Consider the following 19,880-nt stretch of genomic DNA (forward strand, 5'->3'; position numbering starts at 1 on the left):
ATCTAGGCCTCTCAATCTCCTACCCTAGCAATGACTATATCGTGTGTAATTAACTATCCATCACTAATAGAGATGAGCGAGCACCAAAATGCTCGGGTGCTCGTTACTCGGGACGAACTTTTCGCGATGCTCGAGGGTTCGTTTCGAATAACGAACCCCATTGAAGTCAATGGGCGACCCGAGCATTTTTGTATTTCGCCGATGCTTGCTAAGGTTTCCTTGTGTGAAAATCTGGGCAATTCAAGAAAGTGATGGGAACGACACAGCAACGGACAGGGCAGGCGAGGGGCTACATGTTGGGCTGCATCTCAAGTTCACAGGTCCCACTATTAAGCCACAATAGCGGCAAGAGTGCCCCCCCCCCTCCCAAAAACTTTTACTTTTGAAAAGCCCTCATTAGCATGGCATACCTTAGCTAAGCACCACACTACCTCCAACAAAGCACAATCACTGCCTGCATGACACTCCACTGCCACTTCTCCTGGGTTACATGCTGCCCAACCGCCCCCCCCTCCCCCCCACAGCGCACACCAAACTGTCCCTGCGCAGCCTTCAGCTGCCCTCATGCCACACCACCCTCATGTCTATTTAGAAGTGCGTCTGCCATGAGGAGGAACCGCAGGCACACACTGCAGAGGGTTGGCACGGCTAGGCAGCGACCCTCTTTAAAAGGGGCGGGGCGATAGCCCACAATGCTGTACAGAAGCAATGAGAAATATAATCCTGTGCCACCGCCATCAGGAGCTGCACACGTGGGCATAGCAATGGGGAACCTATGTGCCACACACTATTCATTCTGTCAAGGTGTCTCTGCATGCCCCAGTCAGACCGGCCTTTTTAATTCATAGACACAGGCAGGTACAACTCCCTATTGTGAAGTCCCTGTCGACCGACAGCATGGGTGGCTTCCTGGAACCCACCGACGATACATAGAAATATCCCATTGCATTGCCCAACACAGCTGAGGTAGTAATGTCGTGCTTAATGCAGGTGGGCTTCGGCCCACACTGCATGCCCCAGTAAGACTGGGGTTCTTTACAAGTGGACACATGTAGGTTAAACTCCGTGTGCACCTACAGCATGGGTGGCTCCCTGGAACCCACCGGCGATACCCAAAAATATCCCATTGCATTGCCCAACACAGCTGAGGTAGTAATGTCGTGCTTAATGCAGGTGGGCTTCGGCCCACACTGCATGCCCCAGTCAGACTGGGGTTCTTTACAAGTGGAAACAGATGCATTTATAATTCCCTGTGGACCCACAGCATGGGTGGGTGCCAGGAAGCCACCGGCGGTACATAGAAATATCCCATTGCATTGCCCAACACAGCTGAGGTAGTAATGTCATGCTTAATGCAGGTGGGCTCCGGCCAACACTGCATGCCCCAGTCAGACTGGTAATATGTACCTTAACAGTAACCGCGTTGGTGGTAATGTGGTGGTGACTGCGGACCTAGTAGCGCGGTTTTATTTTCTTGGTTTTCGGAATGTGGCCAGGATTAAGTGGGCCGTGGCGGGGGATGTTTTGGAGGCACTACGTGTCCTCTCCACGTGTCCGTGGTTATATGCACCTTAACAGTAACAGCGTTGGTGGGAAATGGCCTCGCCGCCATCATGTCTTTGGGAAGCCTCTGTTTCCACACCCCAGAGACATACCATTAGCAGCGGTATAGGCAGAGCCCAGAATTAGTAACATTTCAGCCGTAGCATTAGCGATAGGCCCCACTAACATATCACTAGCAGCATTATAGGGGGAGCACAGTCTTAGTTCCATTTTAGTAATAGTAGCAGCCTACACAGGCCCTAGTAACAATTCCGAAGCAGCAGTATAGTGGGAGCGCAGTCTTCGTTCCATTTCAGTAGCTGCAGTATAGACAAGGCACAAGTTACATTTATGTAGCTAAAGTGTAGGCCAACCCCACACACCTTTCTGTACCATGAGTGCAGGCGAAGAACATAGAAATTGCTATGATTACACTGTAGGCGAGGGGCCACAAAAATTGCTGTATCAACAGTACTAATGTACATCCAAAAAATTGGCCATGGCCAATCAAGAGGGCAGGTGAAACCTATTAATCGCTTTGGTTAATGTGGCTTAAGTGGTAACTAGGCCTGGAGGTAGCCCAGTTTAACGAAAAATTGGTTCAAGTTAAAGTTTCAACGCTTTTAAGAGCATTGAAACGTATAAAAATTGTTTAGAAAAATTATATGAGTGAGCCTTGTGGCCCTAAGAAAAATTGCCCGTTCGGCGTGATTACGTGAGGTTTCAGGAGGAGGAGCAGGAAGAGGAGGAGGAGGAATATTATACACAGATTGATGAAGCAGAAATGTCCCCGTTTTGGATGGTGAGAGAGAACGATGCTTCCATCCGCGGGTGCATAATACGTATTGCTTAGGTAACGCTGCTGTCCGCTGGTGGAGAAGAGAAGTCTGGGGAAATCCAGGCTTTGTTCATCTTGATGAGTGTAAGCCTGTCGGCACTGTCGGTTGACAGGTGGGTACGCTTATCCGTGATGATTCCCCCAGCCACACTAAACACACTCTCTGACAAGACGCTAGCCGCAGGACAAGCAAGCACCTCCAGGGCATACAGCGCGAGTTCAGGCCACGTGTCCAGCTTCGACACCCAGTAGTTGTAGGGGGCAGAGGCGTCACGGAGGACGGTTGTGCGATTGGCTACGTACTCCCTCACCATCCTTTTACAGTGCTCCCGCAGACTCAGCCTTGACTGGGGAGCGGTGACACAGTCTTGCTGGGGAGCCATAAAGCTGGCAAAGGCCTTGGAGAATGTTCCCCTGCCTGCGCTGTACATGCTGCATGATCTCTGCGCCTCCCCTGCTACCTGGCCCTCGGAACTGCGCCTTCTGCCACTAGCGCTGTCGGATGGGAAGTTTACCATCAGTTTGTCCACCAGCGCCCTGTGGTATAGCATCATTCTCGAACCCCTTTCCTCTTCGGGAATGAGAGTGCAAAGGCTCTCCTTATACCGTGGGTCGAGCAGTGTGTACACCCAGTAATCCGTAGTGGCCAGAATGCGTGTAACGCGAGGGTCACGAGAAAGGCATCCTAACATGAAGTCAGCCATGTGTGCCAGGGTACCTGTACGCAACACATGGCTGTCTTCACTAGGAAGATCACTTTCAGGATCCTCCTCCTCCTCCTCTTCCTCCTCCTCAGGCCATACACGCTGAAAGGATGACAGGCAAGCAGCATGGGTACCGTCAGCAGTGGGCCAAGCTGTCTCTTCCCCCTCCTCCTCATCCTCCTCATGCTCCTCCTCCTCCTCCTGAACGCGCTGAGATATAGACAGGAGGGTGCTCTGACTATCCAGTGACATACTGTCTTCCCTCGGCTCTGTTTCCGAGCGCAAAGCGTCTGCCTTTATGCTTTGCAGGGAACTTCTCAAGATGCATAGCAGAGGAATGGTGACGCTAATGATTGCAGCATCGCCGCTCACCACCTGGGTAGACTCCTCAAATTTTCCAAGGACCTGGCAGATGGCTGCCAACCAGGCCCACTCTTCTGTAAATAATTGAGGAGGCTGACTCCCACTGCGCCGCGCAAGTTGGAGTTGGTATTCCACTATAGCTCTACGCTGCTCATAGAGTCTGGCCAACATGTGGAGCGTAGAGTTCCACTGTGGGCACGTCGCACAGCAGTCGGTGCACTGGCAGATTAAACCGATGTTGCAGGGTCCGCAGGGTGGCAGCGTGCATGTGTGATTTGCGGAAATGTGCGCAGATCCGGCGCACCTTTCCGAGCAGGTATGACAAGTGGGGGTAGCTTTTCAGAAAGCGCTGAACCACCAAATTAAAGACATGGGCCAGGCATGGCACGTGCGTGAGGCTGCCGAGCTGCAGAGCCGCCACCAGCTTACGGCCGTTGTCACACACGACCATGCCCGGTTGGAGGCTCAGCGGCGCAAGCCAGCGGTCGGTCTGCTCTGTCAGACCCTGCAGCAGTTCGTGGGCCGTGTGCCTCTTCTCTCCTAAGCTGAGTAGTTTCAGCACGGCCTGCTGACGCTTGCCCACCGCTGTGCTGCCACGCCGCGTGACACCGACTGCTGGCGACGTGCTGCTGCTGCTGACACATCTTGATTGCGAGACAGAGGTTGCGTTGGAGGAGGAGGAGGAGGAAGGTGCTTTAGTGGCGGAAGCATACACCGCCGCAGATACCACCACCGAGCTGTGGCCCGCAATTCTGGGGGTGGGTAGGACGTGAGCGGTCCCAGGCTCTGACTCTGTCCCAGCCTCCACTAAATTCACCCAATGTGCCGTCAGGGAGATATAGTGGCCCTGCCCGCCTGTGCTTGTCCACGTGTCTGCTGTTAAGTGGACCTTGGCAGTAACCGCGTTGGTGAGGGCGCGTACAATGTTGCGGGAGACGTGGTCGTGCAGGCCTGGGACGGCACATCGGGAAAAGTAGTGGCGACTGGGAACCGAGTAGCGCGGGGCAGCCGCCGCCATCATGCTTTTGAAAGCCTCCGTTTCCACAAGCCTATACGGCAGCATCTCTAGGCTGATCAATTTTGCAATGTGCACGTTTAACGCTTGAGCGTGCGGGTGCGTGGCGTCGTACTTGCGCTTGCGCTCAAACTGTGGCGCTAGCGACGTCTGGACGCTACGCTGAGAGACATTGCTGGATGGGGCCGAGAACAGCGGGGGTGAGGGTGTGGGTGCAGGCCAGGAGACGGTAGTGCCTGTGTCCTCAGAGGGGGGTTGGATCTCAGTGGCAGGTTGGGGCACAGGAGGAGAGGCAGCGGTGCAAACCGGAGGCGGTGAACGGGCATCGTCCCACCTTGTGGGGTGCTTGGCCATCATATGCCTGCGCATGCTGTTGGTGGTGCCTCCCCAGCTGATCTTGACGCGACAAAGGTTGCACACCACTGTTCGTCGGTCGTCAGGCGTCTCTGTGAAAAACTGCCACACCGTAGAGCACCTTGACCTGTGCAGGGTGGCATGGCGCGAGGGGGCGCTTTGGGAAACAGTTGGTGGATTATTCGGTCTGGCCCTGCCTCTACCCCTGGCCACCGCACTGGCTCGGCCTGTGCCCACACCCTGACTTGGGCCTCCGCGTCCTCGCCCGCGTCCACGTCCTATAGGCCTACCCCTACCACTCAGCATGGTGTATTACCAGTGATTTGATTTCCCAGGCAGGAAAGAAAGTGGCGCAAGGCTGCAGCCAAAATAGAATTTTTTCCCTTGTTTTTCAAAGGACAAGCCACACTGCGTGTATTCAATGAATACTACTAAGTGCAATAACTGTGTTGTGGCCCTGCAAATGTGTCATAGAACTGCAGTGATGCAAAGTTATTCGCTACAGCAGATCAGGGATTTCCCATGCACGAAAAAAATTGGCGCAAGCCTGCAGCCAAAATAGAATTTTTTCCCTTGTTTTTCAAAGGACAAGCCACACTGCGTGTATTCAATGAATACTACTAAGTTTAATAACTGTGTTGTGGCCCTGCAAATGTGTCAGAGAACTGCAGTGATGCAAAGTTATTCGCTACAGCAGATCAGGGATTTCCCATGCAGGAAAAAAATTGGCGCAAGCCTGCAGTAAAACGTAGCTGGCTGCGTCTGATTTTTTTTAACGTTCTGCACGCAGCACACACGTACCCAGAGCCCTGAGGACTGTCAGAGGCAGGCGAAATAGAATTTTTTCCCTTGTTTTTCAAAGGAAAAGCCACACTGCGTCTATTCAATGAATAATGTATGTCTTCTGGCCCTGCCTACACAATTCTATCCCTGTAGTATTAATGCCGGGTGCAATGGTCTGCACAGCCGGTTTTGAGAAAAAAAAAAAAATATGCAACACTGCTAACAGCAGCCTGGACAGTACTGCACACGGATAGATGTGGCCCTAGAAAGGACCATTGGGGTTCTTGAAGCCTACACTCACTGCTAACACTCTCCCTGCCTAACCACCACTTCTGTCCCTATTGCAGGGCGCAATGCTCTGCAGATCCAATTTTGAAAAAAAAAATAAAAATACAGTGCTAACACAGTACTGCACACTATTAGATGTGGCCCTGAGAAGGACCGTTGGGGTTCTTGAAGCCTACACTAACTCCTAACGCTCTCCCTACAGCAGCTCCAGCATGATACCACTGTCCCTCAGCTAACTCACAAGGCATCTGAGCCGAGCCGCGGGAGGGGCCGATTTTTATACTCGGGTGACATCTGATCGCCCCAGCCACTCACAGCAGGGGGGTGGTATAGGGCTTGAACGTCACAGGGGGAAGTTGTAATGCCTTCCCTGTCTTTCAATTGGCCAGAAAAGCGCGCTAACGTCTCAGAGAGGAAACTGAAAGTAACCGGAACACCGCGTGGTACTCGTTACGAGTAACGAGCATCCCGAACACCGTAATATTCGCACGAATATCAAGCTCGGACGAGTACGTTCGCTCATCTCTAATCACTAACAGTTAAGTCTGATTTCATGTCTCCTCCCATGGTGGCTACATTGGAGGCATGGCGCACCATTATCGAGACCTTCAGTGACTTTGATACTCTAACCACATTACAGATCCCCATAGAAGTCTTAGATCATTTTGCTGATGACTTTGGAATATGCTGATGAAAGACTAGAGGTGTATGTATGTTGGGTGGGGGGCCTTTTGACGCAGAGTGGTATCAAACCCTTCGAAGTATTGGTGAGAAAATTTGGTCTTACCTGCATTGAAAGGTTTAGATATAGGAAGGTTAGTTGTTTTTTTTACACGTATCTAAATTAAGGCAAATCAATGTGCCTGTAGTAGTAGGATACTTGTTGCAACCTGCAATATCAGCTGAATCACCAGTGACTAGAAAATTTTATGACATTCTCACAGGTAACTCCTATCCAAGAAAAAAGATGCATGTCCTCAACTGGGAAAAAAAATAGGTTACAGTTTTCCAATGGAGGAATGGATCACAAAACCATAAGTGTGGCACGTGCAACAAAGGTAGCAGCAATCTTAGAAGCCCATGCCAAAGTGTTAACGTGATGGTACCTAACCCATCTATCTTGGCAAGTACAGGGGTGGGAAGTAGCAACAGGTGCTGGAGGGAATGCGGCCAGGTAGGCTCACTGATACATATTTTTTGGGCTTGCCCACAGATTAAATTGTTCTGGGAGGAAGTACTTGACATCCTAAAAAAGTCACGGGATTCTCACTCCCAGATACACCTAAAACATTACTTCTACTCATTGGTCTGAAAAGCCTGCCCCATAATGTGAGAAGCCCGATTGCTCATGCCCTTATGACGGTGAAAAATTTAGTGGTGAGACACTGGAAGTCTACAGAAACGCCCAAGGGGAAAGATTTTGTTAATAAAATGGTAGAACATGCCACTTGCGAGAATCTCATGGCCCTCCGAAATAATACAATAATTAAATAGAAAGATATGTGGAAGCATGGAAGCATGCTGGCTTACATGCTACCTGATCTAAATTATGGGAGTAACTTTAGGTTAATGTGATGATGTTTTCAATATTTTGACTTATATATGAAGACTTACTACTGTGTCTGATCTAAGTTTCCCTTCCCACTCACCCTCCCTTCCAACCCTTCCTTCCTCACCTCCCCCCAATCGCCCCCTTCCAGTATGAACCTGGTGCAATTTTATAACTGGAATTCTGAAAAAAATTGTGTGGGCCATAACATCGCAATAACAGTTTAATAAATGTGATTATTATTCTGATATTGTTTGAAAAAAAACTACTCTGTTTTTGCTGAACAAATGCTCAGATGTCCTATTTTGCTGCACCAATAAAAATTAACTTTGGAAAACAAAAAAGAATGGGGTTCAAAATCAGGCTAGATCTGTGCATCTTGCAACACACAAATCTCACATAATTTTCACGACCGTGTGAAAGCGGCCTAAGGGTGCTTTCAAATGGCAGTTTTTATGTTCTTTTTTTTTGTGAGCCAAAACCAGGAGGAAAGTGAAGGTATAATGGAAAGATTTGCATGTCTTCTGTATTTTGGTTGCATTCCTGGTTTTGGCTCACAAAAAACTGAACACAAAAACTGCCGTCTGAAAGCGTCCTAGCACAAGATAAACAGGTGTTTTGCCTCACCCTAATATCTATCGATCTATCAAGGTGAAAGCCCTCACTGACTCACTGACTGACTGATTTGCCACTAATCCTCTAACTTCCTGGTGTCATACAAACATTAAATTTTGCACGACCATTCTTTAGGTCCTAAATAGGAAACATAAAGGGGTCACAGCTCGAAAATTCAATGCTAATTGCAAAAGTATTGGCACCCTCGTCTGATGTACCACATCTAATTCTTTAACTTCCCGATGTCGTACAAACATGAAATTTGGCAGGAGCATTTTTTAGGTCCTAAATAGGAAAAGAGGTCACAAATTGAAAATTCAATGCTAAGTGCAAAAGTATTGGCACCCCTATGTAATGTAACTAATCTGATTCTCTAACTTTCCGATGTCGTACAAACATGAAATTTGGCAGGAGCATTTTTTAGGTCCTAAATAGGAAAGTAAATAGGTCACAGCTTGATTATTCTATGCTAATTGCAAAAGTAAGTGCACCCCTATGTAATGCAACTTCCCGATGTCGTACAAACATGAAATTTGGCTCCACCATTCTTAATGTCTTAAATAGGAAAAGTAAAGAGGTCATAGCTCGATTATTCAATGCTAATTGCAAAAGTAAGTGCACCCTTATGTAATGTAGCTTCCTCATGTTGTACAAGCATGACATTTCGTGCTAGCATTCTTTAGGTCCTTAATGTGGAAAATGGGAAGGGTGGCACATTCTGCAGAGGGGCATCAGTACATGCAGCCTGAGGAGAATCTAATGCTTTGTAAGAACTGTGGATGTGGAACCACTATGTCAACCTACCAGGTAGGTGAAGATGCAACAGGCAACCCCAGTGTGGGAGAAAAGATACCAGATGAACATTTCTATACATGGATGGAAACTAGGGAAGGTATCTTGCCCTGAACTGATAACCACGAGAGAGAAACCCCTGCCTATAAGCAAAGCACTTGTCCCAATAAGGACAACCCCGCGGTCTTTCTTTAGGCGCTGACTAACCCTGGTGGGACAGAACACCTATAGGACAAAGATAGAACAACAACGGGGAGTACAGAAACAAAGAAGGAACAAGCTGACAAGAATAAACAGTAACAAACAACAGGAATAACAGACCACAGAGTACACCAATGAAGAACACAGAATATAAGCAGACAGCAAGGTAGCAAGGATAACTGCCAAAGCAGTGGCTGGACGTGCAGTGATAGGAACTAACTCTCAACAGCACTGCAGCAAGATCTGAAAGGCTCAGGGGAGCTATATACAACAGTGATTAGAAATGGAGCATCAGCTGAACAGGAAAAGGCTGGGATATAGTAACCCTAGGAGGGCTGGAAGTGAGTGAATATAAGCTTAGGGAACAGAGAGAATAGGATGATGCCCAGATTTGCCAGACACAGAAGCAGAAAATTGTATCTGAACAGCACACCTAAAACGTTCCTCAATATGTATACGTATTTTATTACTTGGTTACTCTAAAGTAACCACCACTTAATAATACGTAAACACCTGTATCAAATTAACTCGGCCAAAGCCAGGTATATCAGCTAGTACATACATAAAACTATATATGGTATTGCAGTAACTGCACTCACCTGCGGAATGAAGACTACTTGTTATTTATGTCACAGACTGAATGGTAGCAAATGTATTAAGTTAGGAATACCCCAAAATGTTGCCATTAAATAAACAGAACTCCTCCCAATCCCTCACACGGCCGTGGAGCCAAACATAAAAGTGAGATCAGTTTGGAACGAAGGATCTGTTATTTTTATCCACATCATTTTGTGCTCGACATTATTTGCCTTTTTTCTTGCATGACGTGGAATACTCTGACTGTTGGGGTGTGTTCACACATGGCGGAGTTGTTGCAGAATCTGCTCCAGGGTTCACAACTAAGTACAGTACAATGTAAGGAAATGGGGTTTTATCAAACTCCGCTCATTCACAGTAGAAGACATCTGCAGCTCCATCTACAGCAGGAAACCCAGGATTGTCATTGCAGAGTCCATGTAGGTGATGGGAAGAGTTTTTAATTCGAACTTCTATAAAATTGCAAGAGGAGAAAATTGGTCTTTTGCTCACAAAGTGCAGTACAATAGGCAGAAGAGGTATAACTTACAATTAAGGGAGGTCTCTCGCCTTCAGACCCCCAAAAATTAAAATGGGCCCAAAAAGTGCTTTTTATTCAGGAGCTTCCATCAAACAGTCTTCTTCCCAATATCGGGTAGGTATAAAAAGGTTCCAAGAGATATATCTCAGATGGACATATTTGCACATGAAAAATTTGTGCGCTCAAAATAGAAGCTATAGATTTTAAAGGGTTCATTCACACGAGCAATTTGGTCACACAAAAAATTCCCCAGCAGGCCCCGATTTCCTGTACATTTCACCAGGAAAAGAACACATCTTGAAATATTTAAACTAATTTTTACCACAACCATATCTGGCACACACTGCATAAGGAGAAAAACAAAAAAGCCAAAAGAAACTTGGAACCCAAAATTGTAAAGCAAGCGCAGAAAACACCACAAACAGGCAGGCAGTGTTTGCACAAAGTTTTAGATTTCACTAATGGCTTCCAGCTAACATCTGGCAGTATACTAAGCAATTACACGGGTGTTTAGTGCGCATTTGTGCACCTCTTATAGACTTCTATGGGATCTTTGGTGCACAAATATCGAGCATACTGGTTTTTTTTTCCTGCGTGCATAAAAACTGATAAGAATAAAATCAAAGGCTTCTATTCTCTGCATATTGCACTCACAAACTTTGCATGTGCAAATCCAGTTGTGTGAAATGATCTGATAAAGAAGCCATTTAATACATTTTTGTTAAAATCTAACTATAGCAGTTTTTGCTTAGAAAAAAAGTCAACCCCCACCCCCTCCCCAAAGGCCTATTGCACTGTGGTATTTTTTTTTAAGAAAGCTGCTGGACATGAAGTCACCTTTTTATATTTTTTTTCCTGGACTATTTGTTAAAAAAGAAAATAGTTGCTTGTCTGTTTGAATTGTTAGATAGTTGAGAAATGGTGATTTCCAAGTAAAACATTTCCCACATTCTTAAAGGGGTTGTCCCGCGCCGAAACGTTTTTTGTTTTTTTTCATAGACCCCCCCGTTCAGCGCGGGACAAACCCAAGGGACGGGATAAAAAAAAAAAAAAAAAATTTACTTTACCCGAATCCCGTCTCTGCAGCTTCTTTCTTCTTTGCAGCCAAGATGGCCGCCGGGATCTTCACCCACGATGCACCGCGGGTCTTCTCCCATGGTGCACCGTGGGCTCTGTGCGGTCCATTGCCGATTCCAGCCTCCTGATTGGAATCGGCACACGTGACGGGGCGGAGCTACGCGATGACACGTAGAAGGGGGCGGAGCCAGAACGCCGCTCGTGCCGAGACCGAAGAGAAGGGAGAAGACCCTTCTGCGCAAGCGCGTCTAATCGGGAGATTAGACGCTGAAATTAGACGGCACCATGGAGACGAGGACGCCAGCAACGGAGCAGGTAAGTGAATAACTTCTCAATGGCTCATATTTAATGCGCAATGTATATTACAAAGTGCATTAATATGGCCATACAGAAGTGCTGAACCCCACTTGCTATCGCGGGACAACCCCTTTAACATGAAAATGGCTTCTCTCTTGTATGAACTATCTGATGCTCAACAAGATTTGCTTTTCTAGCAAAACATTTGCCACAATCTGAACATAAAAACGGCTTCTCTCCTGTGTGAATTATCTGATGTTTAACAAGATATGATTTTTCAGTAAAACACTTCCCACATTCTGAACACAAGAATGGCTTCTCCCCTGTGTGAATTCTCTGATGTACATCAAGTCTTGCTTTGCTAGTAAAACATTTCCCACATTCTGAACAAGAAAACGGCTTCCCTCTTGTGTGACTTCTCTGATGTTTTACAAGATATGATTTCTTAGTAAAACATTTCCCACATTCTGAACAGGAATATGACGTCTCCCCTGTGTGACTTCTCTGATGTATAACAAGTTGTGATTTCACATTAAAACATATGCCACATTCTGAACATGAATATGGCTTCTCTCTTGTGTGAATTACCCGATGTTTAACAAGATTTGCTTTTCTAGTAAAATATTTTCCACAATCTGAACATAAAAATGGCTTCTCTCCTGTGTGAATTATCCGATGTTTGGTAAGATATGATTTCCTAGTAAAACATTTCCCACATTCTGAACACGAGAATGGCTTCTGCCCTGTGTGAATTCTTTGATGTACATTAAGTCTTGCTTTATTAGCAAAACGTTTGCCGCATTCTGAACATGAAAATGGCTTCACTTCTATGTGAATGAGCTGATGTGCAACAAGATTTGGCTTATGTGAAAAACACCTCCCACAATCTGAACATGAAAATGGCTTCTCTCCTGTGTGACTTCTCTGATGTTTGGTAATATGTGATTTCTCAGTAAAACACATCCCACATTCTGAACACGAGAATGGCTTCTCCCCAGTGTGAATTCTCTGATGTTTGGTAAGATCTGATTTGCTAGTAAAACACTTCCCACATTCTGAACATGAGAATGGCTTATTCCCTCTGTGAAGTCTCTGATGTTTACCAAGTAGGGATTTGCTTGAAAAACACTTTCTACATTCTGTACATGAATATAGCTTCTCCCCTGTGTGACTTCTCTGATGTAGAACAAGTTGTGATTTCACATTAAAACATTTCCCACATTCTGAACATGCATATGGCATCTCCCCTGTGTGACTTCTTTGATGTTTAAGAAGATATGATTTCTTAGTAAAACATTTCCCACATTCTGAACATGAATATGACTTCTTCCCTGTATAAGCTCTTTGACGTTCTTGTTTTTTGAGATTTTTCTTTTGCTTATCAGTCTGTGATGGATCAGATGATGGGACCTGTGTAAGAGGATCAGATGATGGATCATCGCTGTGAAGGGCTGAGGTAATATCTGGGATAATGGCAGGTTCTTCATAGGTATCTTGTGTGATACCACAATCCTCTGCTTTACAGTCTTCAGATATCAGACAGCCCACTGAGCTCCTAGTACCGTTATCTGCCAAAAATTTTAATGATTTTACTATTATTGAACATAAGTAAAATTGTTAGTGATATATTAGAATATTTCAACACAAATTAGAACTCACATAGCAAAATACAATTAGTCAGTAATAAGCAAACAGAACACAATCTAACAGTAGACCTCAGAGTGAGGACCAGTAGATCATGATGTTCAGGCACCAGGCTTTTATGTCGCAGTTTTCCCCTTCTGTGGTGAAGCCTATGGTAACATTGAGGATTCCTTTAAAGTCCTTTTTGATATAAGGAGCGAGGTCATTAAAAATCTGAAATGCAAACAATCAGCTTCATCTGAATATGGCAGATGGGCCCCCATGTTTTGATCAAAATATGAGCGAACAACCTTGCATTGTCATGTGGGTGGTATGGACAACAGTAGCGCATTGCAGTTATTAAATACGTATGAGGGCGGAGGCATGTTTCTATTTGGCCTGGGTGACGTCACCTGCAGCCATTGCATCTGAAGCAGTCTCCCCTGCTCTATTCATGAAGAAGGGAGACTCCCTCTCCTCACACATGGGCAATCTTACTCTTGGACAAAAACTGAGGTGAAGTGGGAGGGAAACTCCTCTTGCCTTCTCCTTGGGCTGTTCTCTGGATCACTGCAGTCCCCATGATCTTGCTTTTCATACCTAATTAGACCCTCTCTGCTAATGCAGCAGCCAAAACAGCAGGACTAAAACTGCACTCACGCCCTGTGTACACCAGATAGGAGACAACGAATTCCAGCTATTATATGGTTTATAAATCTATTTACATTCTGCAGCCGGTGACTGAGGAGAATTTGTGACTCTTCTCTTCTGTATTTAGTGGGTACTACTCACCTGGGAAGTTACCTGTAGGAATCTCCTCCTTAATCTCCTGCTTGATCCTTACATTTATCTTTGTGGTATTAATATTGCTCAGATCCTCATCCTGGTACAAAAGCTGTGAGACAAATATTGTAAAAGTCAGCAGACGGTTTGAGAAGTCGTGTCAAATGTTTTACATGACCTGAAATGATCATTAATCATCATCACAACCCAAAATGACTTGACAGGAGTAGTTATCTGAGCCACATAGCTGCAGGTCTAAAAGGACATAGATATTAGATGGCGGGCTTAATGACCCCTCAGGAACCTCATACACATGTATATCCCGCATGGCTAGACCCACTGCATGTTGTCTCAGTGGAGGAGATCAGCGTCTACCAGACACATCCGCTGGTTGTCTCTGGTAAATAAAGGAGCAGATAGATATAAATCCAACCTGTTGGCTCTTTATTCCCACCAGCAGTCTCCACCACCAGAAAACTGGGAGAAGATCTAGGCAAAATGTAATTTCTCTGGTCAGCGGTAATCCTGCCATCTCCACCGGTCTCATCACACAAGTAGAAGGCATCTAATAAGACTGAAGACAAGAGCTTCACAGCCTTCTACAGATCAGAGGGACATCTCCATCTACCTGATGGTCCTGTGGAAGAAGAAGACGGGGACATCTCTCTGGGGTTCTTCTCCTACTGGATCGAACTGCAGGAAAGACAGATGGACACTGAAGTCATTCTTTATATACAGATATTAAAGTCCTCATGGATTTAGTCCTGTCTATCACCTGGTGATGGAAGTGGCTGGGGGGTCTCCATCATGGCGTCCTTGTACAGATTCTTGTGTCCTTCTAAATACTCCCACTCCTCCATGGAGAAATAGACAGCGACATCCTGACACCTTATAGGAACCTGACAACACAATATACAGTCATCACCCAGAAGCCTCCAGTGCTGTTAGTGTATAATGTCCCAGCATTCCCTGCAGCGCCACCTCTCCGGTCAGAAGCTCAATCATCTTGTTGGCGAGTTCTAGAATCTTCTGTACGTTGATGTCCTCATGTATCAGGTGGTGAGGTGGGGGTGCCGAGGTTGGGCTCAGGGGTCTTCCCCATCCATCACACACAGGGGGCCGACAGCCATCACTAGAGGTCTTCACTGCTATGCAATCCTGTATATGGGAAGACATTAGTAAATATCACCACCGGCATTTATAATATCAATCGCCTCCCCAATTACATCATCTGTTATTACCATAGATAAGAATGATGTAATATGAATCTCTCCCCTCTGGAGTAACATCTGTTATTACCATAGATAGTAATGACGTATTCTGACATCACAATTTCCCTCACCTCTCCAGTGACATCATCGGTTATTACCATAGATAGGAAAGTTGTACTGTGACATCACGATTTCTCCCCTCTCCAGTCATATCATCCGTAAGTACCATTGATAAGGATAATGTAATGTGACATCATCAAGATTCTTCCCCTCTCCAGTGACATCATCTATTACCATAGATACAAATGATGTAATGTGACATCATTAGTATTTACCCCCTCTCCAGTGACATCATCTATAACCTAAATAAGAATGATGTAGCGGAACCTCATCAGAATTTCTCCCCTCTTCAGTGACATTGTCTGTTACCATAGATAATGATGTAATGTCACATCATTAGAATCTCTCCCCCCAGTGCCAACTGTTTTTTTTTCTTTCCTCTTTGCTCCTTTTTCTTCTCTCCTATTTCTTTCCTCTCCCCTGAACCCCCACCTCCCCTATAGTCTCCTCATGATTGGTCCTGTGGGGCAATATTCAAGGAGTAAATGTGCTTGTGTGCAATATTTTATATGTTAGAACAAATGACAGAGAAAGAAGTCTCCAGGCTCCTTTCCACTGCCCGCCCCACCACCTGCGCTAGCGACCCTCTCCCCTCTCACCTCATCCAGTCCCTTTCCCCAGCTGTCATTACCCACCTCACCACCATCTGCAACCTCTCCCTAACCTCTGGCACCTTCCCCTCCTCATTCAAACATTCAATCATATCCTCTCTGCTAAAATAAACAACCGTTGACCCGACCTTCGCTCGCTGCAACTATTGAACAATCTCAAACCTCCCCTTCATCTCCAAATTACTAGAACGCCTGTTCTACTCCCGCCTTACATGCTTGATCTCTAAAAAATCTGTCCTCGACCCCCTCATCTCGACTAAAACTGCCCTCACAAAAGTGTCAAATTACCTGATGACGGCAAAGTTGAGAGGCAACTACTCCCTACTAAGCCACCTTGACCTTCTCTTCTCTATCTACACAGCCCCAACTGGGCAAACCATCTGCAAATTCGGTCTCCAATCCTAACGACAGCCAACTATACACCTCCTCCCGTGACATCTTTGAACCATTCCTCAAAAATATCACCGACTGTCTATCTGCTGTCTCTAATACTATGTCCTCCCTTTTTCTCAAACTTAACCTCTCTAAAACTGACCTTCTCGTCTTTCCATCTTACAACCGACCTCCCCTCAACAGCTCTATTCCAGTGTCTGGCACCACCATAACCCCTAGACAGCATGCCTTGGTGGTCACACTGGACTCTGACCTCTCCTTTACACCACCACCCCCGCAACACATCCAATCTCTGGCCCAAACATGTCACCTGCACCTCAGAAATATTGCTAAAATCTGGCCGTTCCTCACCCCGGACACGCTAAAGATACTCGTCACCCTCAACCACTTCCGACTCGACTACTGCAACTCGCTAGTCATTGGCGTTCCTCGCACTAGACTTTCCCGTCTCCAATCTATACTAAATTTAGCAGCTAAGCTCATTTTTCTATCCAGCCATTTTTCAGACACCTCTGCACTATGTCAGTCACTGAAATGGCTGTCTATTCACTGCAGAACTAAATTCAAACTCCTCACTCACAAAGCTCTCCATGGCGATGTGCCACCATACATCGTTTCCCTCCTGCCTGTACACAACCCAGCCCACACACTCTGACCTGCTAACACACTCAGACTAAACACTCTTCTAATACGATCTTCACATGATTGCCTACAGGACTTCACCAGAGCAGCACCCATACTCTGGAACACTCTACCCCAAGTCATTCAGACAATTCCCGATGCACAAAATTTCCAACACACCTTAAAAACACACCTCTTCAGAGAGGCTTAACAAATCTCCTGACCTAGTCCCCCTGCCCCTTCCTATGGCTCCCCACACTTTCCGCTCTGCCTATTGCATATGACCTCTACCCCTGCACTTCCTTACCCCCCCCACTACTTTTGCTTCCTAATAACTGATTTCCACATGTAATTTCCGTACTACCTGTGTTTCCCCATGCCTTTTCTCCCTCCACCTTGTACCTCCTGTACCACTCCCACCCCATTTGTTTCAAATTGATTGTATATCACATGCAATTGTTGTATTGTCTGTGTTCTCCCATGCTGGAAAGCGCCGCAGAATAAGTTTATGCTATAGAAATAAAGATAATTATTATTATTATTATTATGTAATGTGACATCAGAATGTCTCCCCTCTCCAGTGACATCATGTTTAATTACCATAGGTAAGAATGATGTATTGTGACATCATCAGAATCTCTCCCCTCTGCAGTGACATTATCTGTTATTACCATAGATAAGAATGATGTAATGTGACATCCTGAGAATTTCTCCCATTTTTAGTCATAGTGACTATTAGCGCCATAGATAAAAATGATGTAATGTGACTTTATAAAAATTTCTCCCCTCTTTAGTGCTATCTGTTATTGTCAGGTATTAGAATGATGTAACGTGACATGATCAGAATCTCCTCCCTCTCCAATTACATCATGTATTACAATAGATAAGAATGATGTAATGTGATCAGAATTCCTCCTGTCTCCAGACATATCATCTGATAGTACCATAGATAAGAATGATGTAATGCGACCTCAGAATTTCTCCCGTCTCTAGTGACATTATCTATTACCATAAATAAGAATGATGTAATGTGACATCATCAGAATCTCTCCCCTCTTCAGTACCATCTATTATTGCCATGCATTAGAATTTCTCCTTTCTCCAGTGACATAATCTGTTCTTATCATAGATAAGTATGATATAATGTGACAGTATCAGAATTTCTCCCATCTCTAGTGACATCATTTCTTAGTACCATAGATAGGAATAATGTAATGTGATGTCAACCAATTTCACTCTCGATTGACATCTATTACCATACATAAGAATAATGTAATGTGACATCATGAGAATTTCTCCCATCTCCACTCATAGCATTTACTAGTACCATAGATAAGAATGATGTGACATCACCAGAATCTCTCCCCTGTCCAGTGACATCATTTATCACCAAAGATAGGAATAATGTAATGTGACAAAATTGGAATTTCTCCCCTCTGCTGTAACATTACCTGTTAGTATCACAGATAAGAATCATGTGATGTTACATCATCAATAACTCTTACCTCTCCAGTGACATCATGTGTTATTACCATAGATAAGAATGATGTAATATGACATCATCAGAATCTCTCCCTCTCCAGTGACATCATCAGTTATTACCATAGGTAAGAAGGATGTAATATGACATCATCAGAATCTCTCCCTCTCCAGTGACATCATCAGTTATTACCATAGGTAAGAAGGATGTAATGTGACATCATCAGAATCTCTCCCTCTCCAGTGACATCATCAGTTATTACCATAGGTAAGAAGGATGTAATGTGACATCATCAGAATCTCTCCCCTCTGCAGTGACACCATCAGTTATTACCATAGGTAAGAAGGATGTAATGTGACATCATCAGAATCTCTCACCTCTCCAGTAAGCTGGAAGATTATCTCTAAGGTGAGATTTAATATACTCTCCGCCATCTTGTCTCTGTCCTTCTCCATTCTTGACAGGCCAATCAGGGAAATTGTTATATAGAATATAACAACAGAGGATATTATATTGTCGGACCTGATGGGAAAGAAGATGAATCAATATGAAAACCACAGAAATACAAAAAAATAAATACTTTTACTGATGAAAATAAGGGGTTTCTCACACACGCGTAAATTGTTGCATATTTACACAATCGACACACAGCCCTTCCGTGCGCATTTTGGAATTTTTCTGAATGTAAATATGCAGTGATAACAGCGTAATTATGTGGATGGAAAAAGAAATGTAAGAGGGTACCGGAGATTTCCACTTTCATTCTGTGTAAATATGCAATGAATATGTAAATGTCAGGCATATTCAATGCGGATATTAACCTTTCCAATCCACTGTCTGACCTCTTCTGACAATCTGATTAAAGCTTGTACAGCTCCAATGTCAAAAGATGTCCAACAGGGTATTCTCACCGTCTATTGCCAGCCACTCCGCTGTCGGAGCATCTCTAGTGCACACACTGGCTTTAGCCAGCAGATGGCACCGTTGAATAACAGCAAAAAGAAAAAGCCTTTTAGGAAACCCTGAATCCAAAATCGGATTGGAAAGGGTTAACCGTTCCCATAGACTTGTATGCAGCATAAATGACATGTTAACTTTTTTTTCGTGGGTCGGTATAATTACGATAGTTAAATTTTTTATTTTTTTTAATATTTATTACATTATTGGATTTTTAAACTTCTGCACAATAAAATCTGTTTGAATAATAATAAAAAAAAAAATTAACAAAACAAAGTGTCATAACTTTTTTTTATTTTTCCATGGAGGAGCTCTGCGAGGGCTTGGTTTTTGCATGATGAGATGTAGTTTTTTATTAGTACCCTTTTGGGGTACATACATAGTGACCCAGTGGGGTTCTACACAGTGCTGTCGAGCCGTCTGCCTCACAGCCAGATATCACCAAGTCATCCCATCACCTCACAGCCAGATATCCCCAAGTCATCCTGTCACCTCACAGCCAGATATCCCCAAGTCATCCTGTCACCTCACAGCCAGATATCCCCA

At 45.0% G+C, this 19,880-nt stretch overlaps 1 protein-coding gene across 1 annotated transcript in view; it reads right to left on the bottom strand.

Moving 5' to 3' along the window:
* Nucleotides 1–19,880, bottom strand: part of LOC136610384 (zinc finger protein 585A-like) — a 130,568-nt gene that overhangs the window by 25,455 nt on the left and 85,233 nt on the right. Inside the window, exons 4-7 of the mRNA XM_066589616.1 lie at nucleotides 14,717–14,840; nucleotides 14,570–14,634; nucleotides 13,951–14,053; nucleotides 11,671–13,103 (exon numbers count right to left, since the gene is read on the bottom strand). Of these exons, the coding sequence (XP_066445713.1) occupies nucleotides 11,671–13,103; nucleotides 13,951–14,053; nucleotides 14,570–14,634; nucleotides 14,717–14,840 (1,725 nt within the window). The remainder of the gene's footprint in view (nucleotides 1–11,670; nucleotides 13,104–13,950; nucleotides 14,054–14,569; nucleotides 14,635–14,716; nucleotides 14,841–19,880) is intronic.

The sequence above is a fragment of the Eleutherodactylus coqui genome, chromosome 2 (assembly GCF_035609145.1).
Source record: "Eleutherodactylus coqui strain aEleCoq1 chromosome 2, aEleCoq1.hap1, whole genome shotgun sequence".
Classification (NCBI taxonomy): domain Eukaryota; kingdom Metazoa; phylum Chordata; class Amphibia; order Anura; family Eleutherodactylidae; genus Eleutherodactylus; species Eleutherodactylus coqui.